At 38.3% G+C, this 15,334-nt stretch overlaps 1 protein-coding gene across 10 annotated transcripts in view; it reads right to left on the bottom strand.

Moving 5' to 3' along the window:
- HERC1 (HECT and RLD domain containing E3 ubiquitin protein ligase family member 1) overlaps positions 1–15,334 on the bottom strand; it is a 234,792-nt gene that overhangs the window by 47,326 nt on the left and 172,132 nt on the right. For 8 of the 10 annotated variants that reach the window (XM_074393495.1, XM_074393494.1, XM_074393501.1 and 5 more), the window contains 10 exons: positions 14,152–14,927; positions 12,203–12,401; positions 9,290–9,450; positions 7,112–7,228; positions 6,671–6,902; positions 5,528–5,652; positions 4,024–4,244; positions 2,770–3,038; positions 1,960–2,012; positions 740–940 (listed from right to left, as the gene is read on the bottom strand). In XM_074393495.1, coding sequence (XP_074249596.1) covers positions 740–940; positions 1,960–2,012; positions 2,770–3,038; positions 4,024–4,244; positions 5,528–5,652; positions 6,671–6,902; positions 7,112–7,228; positions 9,290–9,450; positions 12,203–12,401; positions 14,152–14,927 — 2,354 coding nt within the window. The remainder of the gene's footprint in view (positions 1–739; positions 941–1,959; positions 2,013–2,769; positions 3,039–4,023; positions 4,245–5,527; positions 5,653–6,670; positions 6,903–7,111; positions 7,229–9,289; positions 9,451–12,202; positions 12,402–14,151; positions 14,928–15,334) is intronic. The other 2 variants (XM_074393498.1, XM_074393499.1) reach the window with 2 other exon arrangements.

The raw sequence follows: 15,334 nt of genomic DNA, 5'->3' as shown, positions 1-15,334 counted from the left end.
TACTGATGATAAGAAAGATGTAAGAAGGATTTAAAAACACGGCTTGAGAATTTATAAAGGACTGAATTACCAATACTGCCCAATTCTTCATTTTGTATTTGCTATACCAAAAATTTACCATACCCTTTCACCCAAATAAAAAGACTGCACAATAATTTTGAGTTGGTTATAGGATTCTCATAACACCAAGTTTTTTTTAACTGAAGTTTTATAAATCTTTTTACAACTTTGATATTGCTTTATGAAAGGCAAAAAAAAGTCAAAACATTATTTTTTTCCTCAAGACAGGGTCTCGTTCTGTCACCCAGGCGGTAGTGCAGTGGCTCAATCACCACTCAGTATAACCTCAAACTCCTGGGCTTAAATGATTCTTCTGCCTCAGCCTCCTGAGTAGCTGGGACTAAAGATGCACATCACTACACCCAGCTAATTTTCTTCATTTTTTTATAGAAACAGATCTCACCATGTTGCCCAGGCTGGTCTTGAACTGCTGGCCTCAAGCAACCTTCTTCCTTTAGCCTTCCAAAGTGCTGAGATTACCGGCATAAGCCACAATGCCCAGACAAAAGTTAGTATGACATTATACCTTCAAAATATTAAAATAACTAACTAAAGAGACTTGTTGAGGTGAGATAATGTTGAACCATTAGTCTTATTAACCTTTATTATTATTTACCTATCTAAGAAACAAATTATAATAGATGCTATAAAATCAATGCAAATTGGCATTTCAGTTTACCTATTTGCATCAGAGTCTCTTCCATACTGTTGGTGGCTGTGACCATTGCTACCGATGCTCCCAGTGGGTCACTGTCAGGGAACTGAACTGGTTCTGGTACAATGCGCCGGTCATTTAAACCAAGTGGTCCAGCAAGCAATTCAAATTCTTCTTCACCAGTTAGCTTTTCATCTTCATCAACATCCAACATGTCCCAGTCTTCTGAAATTTAGATAAATAAACATATAGTATGTGAATATAAATATTATATAACTCTGCTGGCAATGGTTATTCTAAGAATACATCTAAAATGCAGATGGGCAGCCAGGTGTGATGGCTCACACCTGTAATCCTGTTACTCTGGTAGGCCGAGCTGGGTGGATCACATGAGGTCAGGAATTTGAGACCGGCTTGGCCAACATGGTGAAACCCCAACTCCACCAAAAAACACAAAACTTAGCCGAGTATGGTGGCATGCATCTGTAATCCCAGCTACTCAGGAGGCTGAGACAGGAGGATTGCTTGAACCTGGGAGGCGGAGGCTGCAGTGAGCTGAGATCATTCCACAGCACCCCAGCCTGGGCAACAGAACGAGACTGCATCTCAAAGAAATAAAAATTTTTTTAAAAAATGAATAAATAACTAACTAAATAAAATGCACATGGATTGAAAGTCCAGTGACCACAAAAGGAACTATGGCGCCATCTCCAAACTGCACTCCTGAAGCATACATGAGGCTTTCAGGGAAAGAGAGTCAGTGTAGTTAAATAAATTGACAGCAATAGCAAATGCTACAGCTGGTAAAACAGGTTTAAACTAATTAAAAATACTGTCATAGATCCAACAAAGAGTTCTTAGCCTGTCTGTAATCATTAGGGAATGAGTTATTTCAAGAAAATGAGTGCTCCAGAAAATCAATGCTCATCTCTATTTCTTACTTTCCACAATTAGGGTGGAAGTTCGAAATATACCACACCCTTTCCCTACTTTGAAAAAAATATACCAATAGAAATTAATATTCTGTGGTAAAGCTGGTGTTTGAAACCAGGTCCTTTTTCTTTGACTTTTAAACCAGGGTTGTTGCTATTAAACTACCTTGAGTTTTTTAGGGAAAATTTAAGTTAACATGTACACAAATAGAAACACACACACACATGAAGGTGAATTTTAGTAACAGATGTTAGCAGAGAGGATATATTTTTAAAAACATGTAAAATAAAGAGGCTCTCAGAACAAACTACCTTCATACACACTGTCTTGCTTGCCAATTAGATCTGGAGCTTGTCCCTTGTACCTGCACCAAATATGAAGAACATTGCATTTTTATATAAAACAGTTAGTACCCCAAAATGCAAATTAAGTCATTAGAACATTTTAAAAGGTCATTAATAAAGCAGCACAAAATAAAAAAGTATGTTTCATGTTATAGGCTAATGTAATAAAAATTGCTGGTATGTGGGAACACACATGCTTACAAAATCAATGATTATTTTACCAAACAACTGGGGAGATTTCTGGGTTACCTAAAACAATTCCTTAAACCAAATTCTATTCCATAGAGCCTTAAAGATTTTAATAGTTGACCATAAGGGCAACAAACCTACTTTCTAGGGATTAAGGATGTAGAGAGATAATATTTTTATGGAACTCATTTAATCAAAGGTCTGTTTTTTCATCAGGAAAAAGATCTTAATTAAAATGCCAGAAATAAGGTAGAAAACACCAACGAAAAAAATGCCTCCTGAGGGTTAAGGCAAGGGTCTTGACCATAACTTGCCAACAAGTCAAAGGTTAACACAGTCAAACTCCAGGGAAGGATATGTTGCCATGCCCCTATTCCTGGACTCTCAGAGACCCTGACAGGACCCCAGCTGTGCTGGGAACATGAATTTCTCAAATCCTGCCATCCCTTCTGCCCAAAGTGTAGGAATCATAGAATTTCAGGGAAGGTTAAATGTAACTCCTTATATGAAATATCTACAGTTCCCAAGACTTAAGGTATGAGGTACTTTTATTCAGGAGGTCTGGGTATCTACATAATTTCAAGATACCTTTCAGAACTTGTGGTCTTGGATTTGGTCTTCAGGGCTAAGTACTTCTCCCTGCAGGTGCCACATAACAGGTAGTATGGATTTCCACTCCCACATTCACCACCAAACCAGCCATCCACATAGGAGCCATTGCTGCGATAACCCTGGCGGTTTGCACTGCGCCCACAGCCTGGGTGGTTTCTCTTCATGTGCTGATTGAAGCTGACGACACTGCATTCACACAGTTCACACACCACCACTTCTTCCCTGTCTTCAGACTCACAAACATGCTGCACAAAATGATTTCATACCAAAGGATTACAGTCAAGTTAACATAAAACCAAGAAGTGCCAAGCAGATTATTTATGACATTAAATTAACTACTTTATTACACATGCTAGAATATTTCTAACATGTTCATTCATGCTATGTAAAAATTTTCTTTCAAATCAGAATTCAGATGACACAATCTGAAGGTATTCTTTGCCCTCTCTCACTCAAATAAGTTATATCAATAATACAAGTAACTGATTATCCTACTGAGAAAAGAGTTAATAATGAACATGACAATCTGTCCTATCTCAAAATGAGGCTTTTAAAACAAAAAACTCCACTAGTGAAAAGAACTAATTTTCATCTGGCCAAAAAATGCATACCTATTTTATGAATTTCTGAGAAAAATCATTAGGATTCATTTATCTTATTTACATAGCAGATTCTCTTTCCTGTAGGACTTACACCTATGAGCTTTTTTGGTCTCCCTGCTACAAAAATGTAATGCTAAACAATGCGTACATACAAACCCACCATGTACCCTGCACCTGGATGGAGGTATTTATGAGATCTAGGTGAGCACTGATTCCTAGAATAAGGCATTACAGTGATTAAATGGAACCTGTGAAGGAAAAGAGCATGCATTCAGATAGCAACGTAAGCATAGCAGCCATATTATAAAACCCGGCAACATCTACTGAAACCTGATGCCTGTTTTGTAATCTATCTTTGACATCAGAATCAAGTATTACCACAACATGGCTCTATTCATCTAGTCTGGGGAGAGAAGCAATAAAATCGCATAGAGAAAGCAAGAGAGATTTTTTTCTTATTAGTTTGTAGGCATCAAAGTAACCTCATGCTTTAAATCCCCAAACCTCAGGATGAGATATATAACTTTTTAAAAGTGTTTCAACTCAAGGCAAGGCTGCTGTTAGTAAGCTATATGAACAGGAGGGCAGGAAAATAAGTCACAGCAGCCCCCGCTGCAGTCACACACACCCAGGTAGGCCAATCCAGTACCTCTGGGATCCACATTCCCAGAATATCATTGTCACTGGTCAGGTCTTGTCCAAACATAGCTTCCATTGCTTCATCATCAAGATCAATTTCCAATTCCTCATCTAAATTAAAGTCATACAACGCCCCTGGGTCTTGCTGCAAAGATATTCCTTCTCTCCGACTTTGATTCCTGTGAGCCTGCACAGAGCGGTATAATCCCGCTCAGAACAAAACAAAAAAGGTATTTTATTTGCATGAAAAAAATAATTCTGAATATTCTGCCAGTTCTTAACTGCCATACATGTAGGTGAGAACCTATCTCAGTAGGTTTATTGGATCCCAGACCATAAAACGTCAAATTATATCTATCATGGGTTTTTTTCTCCTGCAAATGAGGATAATAATGGCACTCATATCTCACTGGGCTATTGATAGGTTTAAATAAGAGAATCCAGGTAATGCTTAAACGTGTTTTTGTTGCTGTTTTTAGAGACAGGCTCTGGATCTATTACCCAGGCTAGAGTGCAGTGGCACAATCACAGTTCACTGTAATCACAAACCCCAGGGCTCAAGACATCCTCCTGTCCCAGCCTCCTGAGTAGCTAGGACTATAGGCACATGCAACCATACCCAGCTAACTGTTTTTAAAAATTTTTTGCAGAGACAGGGTCTTGCTATGTTGCTCAGGTTGGTCTCAAACTCCTAGCCTCAAGTGATTTCTCCTGCCTCTGCCTCCAAAGTGCTAGGATTATAGGCATGAGCCACTGCTATAACATTAATCGTATAGAAAAAACTTCAATTAATATGAACTATTACTATTCTTTTAGGTTTAAAAAAATTCAGTCACCTTAATTATATGAGAAATATACATACTGTATTTTCTAGGATGGTCTCAATTTCTCTCACTGTTCCCACAAATTATTGAATCATTACTTATGTTCTAGTATTTCAATGATCAAATTCTGTTTTGGTAAATCACATATTAAAGTTTTTGGTTTGGAAAATATATTTCCTATAATTTGTATTTTACATGCCCACAACATAATCCTAGAATTTACTAATGTAACAAGGGAATCTGGTCCTTACCTAGTAGTGAAGCCCTAACATCCACAGAGCAGTACATCAGAAAAGCCAGTGCCTGCTTTCTTGGCACAGTGCCCTTTCCAGCTCTTTCTCATCACTGATGCTAAATATTAAACATGCATCATCACTTCTTAAATTATAATTGACTGAGAGCAGAACGAAGAGCATTTACACAATTTCTCAAAATCTACAAGTGGCCAGTATAGACTTCTGCACCTAGCGGGAACTTAAATAAGTCTCTGAATGTATGCTATGATTTGAACTAAATAAAATTATGTAAATGTATAGAAAATGCTACCCAAATAGCTATTCTGTTAATGTGGAGGGGCTGAACACTTAGTATCATTAGTTTGCATCTTCCTTAATGTGCCTTTCAAAATGAGATCTTTCACAAACAAAAGAATATGAAACATACAATTACCTGCTCTTGCTAGCAGTGTGCGAGCAGCTAAGTCAAACTTGTGCCTTCTTGTTACTGCTGAGCGACCTCTAGCTGATGGTCCACTTCCAGAAGCTGCATTCTCTGTATGATCCAAATTATCAGGGCTACAAGTGCAAGACAGAAAGTAACACAAATTTTTTAAAACCACTGTGAAAAGAAAGCATAGGTGTAAGCTTACTTATGGTATTACTTTATTCTCACTGAGAATAAAATACGTCTATAATAAAATTTGAAACATATCTTTTATCCCTTATACAGTTCAACTACACATCTATCATCTCTTGTGCCCCGAGCAATAACTTTATCTGATTTTGAATTCTGCCAACAATGAAAAACAATGAAATGATGTTTAATGCAGCTCTAATTTAAATGAGATCAAGTATTACCTTAACTAAATCCTAATGATTACTTAAAATTAAAATGGTTTGAGAATTCTTGCCTGGGAAAAACAGGTATTTCAAAATATGTTATGAAAATATTCACTGAGTTTGTTGGAAAAAGTCTGCATGTTACATAAGACGCAAGCCTTGGTCACTATATGACTCCACAGTTAAAATGAAAAATAAAGATTTAAAATCTTAACAAGTGATAAAGGAAAAAAGAGAATTTATAAGACATTCTATTACCTCTCATTTTAGGATCACAGAAATCTTTTTACACTTAAAGGGGCATATTCTACTAGATATTAAAAACCACAGAAGAGACAAAAATACAAGTATTACACAGAAAAGACTTAAAAGTTCAATTCTATCAAATCATTAAATCAATTTCCAATATTAAAATGAACACTCAATTTTATTCACTTTTATGAGATAAATTTATTTTATTAGCATGTTTACTTCAGAGTAAACTTGTTTTAATTTTATTTCCTTTTTCAGTACAATTTTACACAAAAATTATGAAATTCTTTCTTGCCATGAAAACACCTGTTCAAATAAAAAGTTGTCATGTCACTTTTACCCTTCACAGAAATACAAACTTGCAACTAAAATGCCCCTACTTTCATATATATATATTTATCAACTTTACATACCATAACAATTATTTATAAAGGGATATATAATAAATGGGGCTTTGAAATTTATAACACATAGAACAAAAATACAGAAACTGGAATTTCACCTTTCACTAAAACCTTCCTCCATTTCAGCAGCATCAGCTGAGGGTATGTCTCCAGGTGACTGCAAATAACAGGGATCATTTGACTTCCCACCACTGCCTAGGACGGTTGCCCCATGCCTGGAGTCTGCTGTGCTACCCGACTGGGGCTCCTCTTCATCCTCATGCCCAGGGTGCTCTATCATCCACATGGCAAGGACAGTGATATTCTGGGCATCAGCCTCTCCCCGGGCACCTGTACGGGGGAAAAACAGTCTGATGCTGACTCTGGGCAAAGAATTAGTTTTTACATTATTAGTTTAAGTGTTTGCTATGATGCTCTTACAACAAAACGTAGTGTTGAAAATCTTACCAAGTTTCATAGACCTCTTAAAATTTATGCTGTCTTTAATAAGAGAGGACTTTTCACAGCTGTATATACTGATACATAAAAACTTATCCTACCTGTAGCTTCCATGGCTTTGGCAATCTGCCGAAGAGAGAAACCCATTTCCAGCAAAGGAACTGCAATTGCTGGAGGAGGAGGAGAAGTTGAAAGTCTACTGCTTGGGTCTGACAAGGCTGAGACAAAAGGAAGAGAAATAAGAACCTAAATATCAATAGATATCACAAGTAAAAAGTGTCTTCATAGTCCTCAATTTCCTGGTACTGTCCAAGTTTAATGAAATCTTCCTCTGCTAAGAATAGGCGGCTGGGCACTGCAGCTCACACCTGTAATCCCAGCACTTTGGGAGGCCAAGGCAGGCAGATTGTTTGAGACCAGGAGTTTGAGACCACCTTGGGCAACATGGTGAAAACCTGTGTCTACAAAAAATACAAAAATTAGCTAGGTATGGTGGTGTGCACCTGTAGGCCCAGCTACTTGGGAGGAGGCAGTTGAGGTAGGAGAATCACTTCACCTTAAGAGGTGGAGAATGCAGTGAGCTGAGATCACACTGCCACATTCCAGCCCAAGAGACAGAGACCCTGTCTCAAAAAAAAGAAAAAGAAGGCCAGGCATGGTGGTTCACGCCTGTAATCTCAACACTTTGGGAGGTCGAGGCAGGCAGATCACGAGGGCAAGAGATTAAGACCAACCTGGCCAACATGGTGAAACCCAGTCTCTACTAAAAATACAAAAATTAGCTGGATGTGGTGGCATGCACCTATAGTCCCAGCTACTTGGGAGGCTGAGGCAGAGAATCACTTGAACCCAGGAGGCAGAGGTTGAAGTGAGCTGAGACCACACCACTGCGCTCCAGCCTGGTGACAGAGCAAGATTGTCTCAAAAAAAAAAAAAGAAGGACATGCGGACATGCTAATTGGTATTAAATTTGTTATGGATATACAAGGTTTTTCACAAAAATAAACCTGCTAAAAAACAAACCTGCTGAAAATTTCTTTAACATTTTCTAATTTGAAATCATTTCCCACTTACAAAAATTTCAAACTTAACAGAAATTTGCAACAATATTACAAAGAACTTTTTTCCCCTGAACCATTACATCAAGTGTTGACATGAGGATGCGTTACCTTCTTGAATATGTAACTCCTACAAGTAAGGACATTCTCCTGCATAACCACAAAACACAACTATCAAGATAAGGAAATTCACAGTGCTGTGACAGTTAGGTACTACCAAATGTCCCAATGATGCTCTTTTTTTGTTTGTTTTGAAACAAAGTCTCACTCTGCCACAGGGTGGAGTACAGTAGTACAATCTCAGCTCACTGCAACCTTTGCTTCCTAGGCTTAAGTGATTCTCCTGCCTCGGCCTCCCAAGTAGCTGGGAGTACAGGCATGGTCTCACTCTGTCACCAGGCACTAGGCTGGCATGCAGTGGCGTGATTTCGGCTCAAAAAAAAAAAGATATGGTCTCTGACGATAATAAAAATAGAAAGCAATAACAAAAAGAAGTGACACAAGAACAGAAAATCAAACACTGCATGTTCTCACTCATAGGCGGGTGTTGAACAATGAGAACACATGGATATAGGGAAGGGATGATCACACACTGGGGTCTGTTGGGGGGAATAGGGGAGGGACAGTGGGGGGTAGGGAGGTTGGGGAGGGATAACATGGGAAGAAATGCCAGATAAAAGTGACGGGGGGATGGAGCAGCAAACCACATTGCCATGTAATGTACCTATGCAACAATCCTGCATGATCTGCACATGTACCCCAGAACCTAAAGTGCAATAATATATATATATATATGAAGAAAATCCCCCAAATATTTGAAAATGAAATAACATACTTCCAAATAATCCAGAGGGTAAAGAAGACATCAAAGGCAAATTAGAAAGTACTTTAAAATGAAAATGAAAACAGAGCATTTCAAAATGTGTGGGCTGCAACTAAAGCAGTGCTTAGAAGGAAATTTACAACACTAAAAATAGCTATATTGGGAAAAATAAAGAACTGATATGACTAATGTACAGCACATTATTTCTCTCCAAAAAGGCCATAATTCAATATGCAGCTTCAAAATGAAGATGACAGCTCTGTTTAATAGGGCAGTTCCCCTTCATTAAAATCACTGTTTTACCTTTTATGAAGACAAAACAAAATGCCCGTATAATAAAGTCCCACACATCTGGAATCCCAAGTTTTGGATATCATAGTGCATATTAGCACACACACCTGTGCGATTAGCTGGCCTTGCTGACTGAGAATCAGGAGAAGTTAAACTTTGCCTTCTTCCTACTTCATCAGAAGGAGAGGTTGGTAATGATGATATTGGAGGAGTCTGTGCCCGACGTGTGGGAAGTACAGTGGTAGTTGGGTAACTAGAGAACATTTGCCTTTAAGAAAATCACAGTGATTAGCACAAAAATCCAATTTAGAAAATACATAAATCACAATATTCGTATAGAAGAATATGCAACCTGGAAGACTAAACAGACTAGTTATACTTTAATGGAGGGTGTGGAGAAAGACTCCTCACTTTTAAAACTGATTAGCTCATATAGCACTTTCAGTATAAATGTAATAAAACCTTATGATTCATTCAGCAAATTGCCAGCAACATAGCAGGTAGGGGGAATACTGCCATAATCAAAATAGATGAAAAATGCCTGCCTTCATGGAGCTTTCCTTAGACTATTAATACCAAAATTAGAGGGATATGTTGGTATGTATAAGGTAGTTGGAGAGCAAGGAAGGCTTTTAAAGATAGATAACTTGCAGTTACTTTTAAATATTAATATAAACTCACTAGATAGTAACGAAATTACATGGATTCAAAGTAATGGTTTATAGGCAAGTTAGGGAAAGAAAAGATAACTGTCTCCTCACCTAGCACGACTGCAAAATAGTATATGAATGATATGCCGGCTGCATAGACAGGGAAAGGTACTGGGATGCAGCCCCTCTTCAGTTGAGAATGTGAAACACAGTTGGGGAAAGGTATGGGGACAGAACCCCTCTTCAGTTGAGAAATTTGGACCCTGGTTAAAGAATAAAGTCCAGGAAGATCCACACTGACTGCTCTTTAGATTTGTTCAAAAGAACTAGGAATTTTCTAAGCATCAAAAATGTAATGTCTACCAAGTCAGTGATAACAATGGTATATACACAGGAAGCAGTAGTTCTCTGGTTTTTCTTTCTACTAAATGATGTTCACCCAGTAAGAGCCAAGTGCAACTCTAATGAAGTTCCAGCCAACAGCAGGGAAACAAAGACAGAAGAAATGAGGAGTCAAAAGTCACGGTGAATGCCTATGGGAGCAAGAGGGCATGATTTTACCACCGAATCTCATGCCCACACTAGTCAGAGCTTAAAAGGTTACAAGGGGTCACAGTGCTACTGATCTTGCGTGGATGCCTTGAATTCTGTAATTGCCAGAGGAATTAAAATCCCTATTAGAATGTCTTATCAGGCAGGCATGCTGGCTCAGACCTGTCATATCAACATACTTTGGGAGGCTGAGGCCAAAGGATCAAGACAAGCGTGGGCAAAAAAAGTGAGAACCTGCCTCTACAAAAATTTTTTTTTAAATTAGCCGAGTGTGGTAATACACTTGTAGTCCCAGCTATACAAGAGGCTGTGGCAGGAGGATGGCTTGAACGTAGGAGACTTTGAGGCTACAATGAACTATGACTGTGCCACTGTATTCCAGTCTCAGCGACAGAGTGAGACCCTATCTCTTAAAAAAAAAAAAAAGAAAGAAAAAGGAAAAGGAAAAAAAAAAAAGAATGACCTATCATTCCTCTATCTTCCATCTTTCTTGAACAGATGTGCCTCCTGAAACTGCTATTCCAGTGAGAGCTAAGAAGTAGAACATATGTGGGGACTAAAAATGGTACTAGAATTGTACTCCTGCACAAGACCACAACAGTAATTCTCTAAGTGTATGCTGAAGCCACCACATTAGAATCACTAGGGAAACTTAATTAAAATGTAAACTGTGGGCCTCACCAGACATACTGAATCAGACTTGCTGAGGTATACAGCCACAGAGCTTTAAAAGGTTTCCCAGCACTTTGGGAGGCTGAGGCATGTGGATCTCCTCAGGTCAGGAGTACAAGACCAGCTTGCCCAACGTGGTGAAACCCCGTCTCTACTGAAAATACAAAAATTAGCCAGGTGTGGTGGCGGGTGCCTGCAGCTACTTGGGAGGCTGAGGCATGAGAACTGCTTGAACCCAGGAGGCAGAGGTTGTGGTGAGTCGAGATGGCACCACTACACTCCGCCTGGGTGACAGAGCGAGACTTTGTCTCAAAAAAAAAAAAAAAGGTTTCCCAAGTAGCTCTTGGACACACCAAAAACTAAGAATCACTACAGCAGACACTCTCCTATTACATTCTTTTATATGTTGATCTACATAGTGGGAATCATAATGCCTTCTCAACTAAGGAAAGAGGGGAAAGAAAAAAATGGAGGCTAACCATCCTGCTGCCTTTATTTCACTTAAGTCATAGTTAAGAGAACTCACAAAACAGTTTCTCCCTGAAAGTTCTTCCCTCAAAAGTTTTCATTTGTGTATACATCTGGCAAATTAAAGCAAAAAGAAATTTAAGTAAATAAGCATCACTTGGAATTTACAAATCTATTAAAATAAAGTTGGCTGAAGAAGCATCATAAGACATGCTCTTTCATTTGAAAAGTAGACTTGTTTGAAATTTTCGTAAAGAATAAAAATACGGTTAAAGAATTATGCTTAAAAGAAAAACAACCTGAGAAAATAAAATTATTTTCATGGAGATGAATATTCAAAATACAAGTATTTACTTTTTAAGGGAAAAAAATACTCAAAAACTTAGGGAAAAAAAGATCATTATAAGAGAGAGGATGTTAAGAGTCCCTGCTCATCAGCACCACAGCTGATTAGACCTGGGGTCACTGCTAACTGGCTGTGAGATTTTGGGCAAGTTATTAAACTTATGAGGGACATTTCCCAACTTCAGTAAAATGAGCCTGACTATATGATCTCTTGGCTTCTTTCTAGCTATAGTACCCCAGGATTTAGTTGGGTATACTATTCCATAAGAGGACAACTGTGCCTTCAGAAACACAGGCATCAGTATGGCAGACATTAAAGGTCAATTTCTCTACCTGAGAAGACTAAGAGGCATCACTCCCGGGGACTCGGATGCAGGCACTGTTTCTGTGTCAGTAACTGGAGTGGTGGCAGTTGTGGTGTCCTCCAGAGAGCTGCTCATAAAGGAGGTTGTACTTGAGGCTGATGGGCTAGTAGTAACCGGCGTCTGTGCCTGCTGGGCGGGGTCACTTTCTTCAGCTTGTTGATCAATCTCTAGAAACCAAAATAAAGGTTAATAAAGTAGTAAGGATTTGTTTATTATTAATATTATTTACCTTTAACCCACCTTGAGCTAAGGATTTGTTTTTTCAAAAATGACAGTGGGAATAAAAATCTTCTACCTTTTAAATTTAGAAGTTTCTAAATATATTTCACAAGCATCCATTTCTATGAAAGACTGACAGAAAAAAAACTTACATATATACATTTTTATATTCACTATTGCACTCATTAATTCCAGACTCTACAGACAGTACTGTAATGAGCCCTTGCAATTACACATTTCTGTTTTTAGAGAAGAGGGTTCTCTTAAAAACAAAAAAAAGTCTCACTTTTGGTTGTAAGATCTGACAAGAGGTTCTCTAAGGTATCCAATCATTAAAACTGTGTTTCCTTCACACTTTCATTTTGATGCCTATCTTTAATCTACAAATAGGCAAAGATAAAGAGGCATGTAAATACAAGAAGAGTAAAAACCTCGACAGAAACTCCGTGATTTAAAAAGGACAATTTCATTGACACACAGACACACAACACACACACACACACACACACACACACACACACACATAGAGTTAAAATCTCTAAAAGTTTACGAAGTATTTATATATATACATTTGAATTTCTTAAGGAAGCCTACAAATAAACATAACTCAAGTATCAGTTGCTAAAAAGACAGGTAATTCTATTAGGTTTGATAAAAAGCCACATCACTTCACAATCATCATGATATAACATTCCTACTTATATACACTATGTATCCTCCTCTCTCCACTTACTAAGTTAAGACAGGAAGAAAGGGAATAAACACAAAGGAAAAGAAGAAAGAAGGGAGAGAAGGAAGAACAACATAAACTCCATGAAGGCAAGGGACTTTTTTTGTTAACTGCTACCTTTCCAGAACCTAAAAGTACCTGACACATAGTAGGCACTCAATAAACATTTACTGAATGAATCTCATTTTTATTTCTGAATTCATATTCTCCCCAGATATGAAGATACAAGATAAAACAGGGACTTTTGTTTTTTTACATGCAATATTCAGTCTATGAAAGTAGAGACTTTAAAATTCCCTTTAAAATGTCTCTGAAAAGCTATCAGAATACTATGTATTGTGTTTTGTTGTTTTGTTTTGTTTTTTGACAAAGGGTCTCAGTCACCCAGGCTTGAGTGCAGTGGTACAATCTCTGCTCACTGTAACCTCCGCCTCCTGAGTTCAAGAGATTCTACTGCCTCAGCCTTCTGAGTAGCTGGGATTACAGGTACGCGCTACTATGCCCAGTTAATTTTTGTATTTTTAGTAGAGATAGGGCTTCGCCATGTTGGCCAGGCTGGTCTTGACCTCCTAGCCTCAAGTGATCCACCTGCCTCGGCCTCCCAAAGTGCTGGGATTATAGGCATGAGCCACCGTGCTGGCCAGAATACTATGTCAGATCAATAAATACTTTTTTTGGTATGACTTAAAATTTTTTTACAAAATGTAGTAATAATTGCTGAGTTCCAATATTTGTGTAGGTTTAAAATAGCAAAATTGTAGACAGAGGATTACTAATGTAAAAATAATAAAAAAAGAACTATTTTCCTTTACGAGAGAAAATGATGTGAAAACTGCTTTGGCCAAAAAAGATTTTTTTTTTTTTTTTTTTTTACAAATCACTTACAGAATGTATCCCTTCTGACAACAATTACGAACATAATTTCAACAGCACAAAAGCAAAAAAAAAAAAAAAATCAGATAACATACCTTGCTTAATTTTGCCCCCAAACTGGTCTTCCAAAAGCCCATGGACCACTAATTTATAGATCATGGCTTGAGCGCGTTCCAGATCCGCTAATCCCAGTGCTCTCTTTATGGGTGACCGCATGACTGCTCGCTTCACCATGTGTCGCATCAAGAACTGCAGGGCTGCTCGCATCTCCACATCTTCATGAACAACTGGAGAACTAGCACAGTCTGAGTTGTGGCCATTTTCAGCCAGAACTTTTGGTATCAGCAACAGCTCAGCATATTTACTACAGCCAAGAAGGGCACTAAGTGATTTCATAGCACCAAGGTAAAGATAGGACAGCTGGACTGCTCTAATTTCTGACTGGGCTATGTCATGGTTTTTGGACATGTGTTCATGATTTTTTCTTTTCCCTTCTGTTATCTGATGTTGGAATTCCACACTTGGCAGTGTGGGATCTAAAGAAAATGAAGCAATTTCATTTTCTGATTTGGAGCTTGTGGTACCCTGACTTTTGATGTCATCAGATGTTAAGCCGGTTCGCATATCTAAAGCAGATTCACTCTCAGGTTTCTGCTCAACATCCCCTTTCTCTTCAGATTCATGTCGGTGTTTCTTTTCATGTCGCTTGGTGCTCTGTTTCCCCATGTCTTCATGAATGCCAGTCAGATACGTTAGGTCCAGCAGCACAGAAGCTGTCAGGCCTCGGAATCGCGCCACATCAAACGGCAATGGTTCACAGGGTTCCAGATTATACAATGGAGTATCACTAGGCGACCAAAAAGTTGGGAAGCTTTAATAAAGATCAGAATGACACAGGAAGAAGCAAGTGAGGGAAAGACAGGAGGAAGATACAGAAAATAATGTAGACAAAATAAGGTGCATCATGTACACAATACAGAGAATAATTTACACAAACTAGAGAAATCATTACAAACACAGAGAAAAATGAGTCTATTATGAGAAAATGAGGAAATGTGATGCTAAATGCAGAAACAATGAGATGTGCACATGCTTTCAAATAAGAATATCCACTAATATATAATGTAAAGCAGGAGTTAGCAAACTTTCTGTAAGGGACCAGACAAGAAATAGTTTAGACTCTGCAGGGCACACAGTCTCAGTTGCAACCACTCAACTCTGCCATCATAGTGCAAAAGCAGCCACTAATACAACTAAACAAATGGGTGTGGCTGTATA

The sequence above is a fragment of the Saimiri boliviensis genome, chromosome 2, assembly GCF_048565385.1.
Source record: "Saimiri boliviensis isolate mSaiBol1 chromosome 2, mSaiBol1.pri, whole genome shotgun sequence".
Taxonomy (NCBI): Eukaryota; Metazoa; Chordata; class Mammalia; order Primates; family Cebidae; genus Saimiri; species Saimiri boliviensis.
Note: the sequence above shows the minus strand (reverse complement) of the source record. Positions and strands in the feature narration are given on the sequence as shown.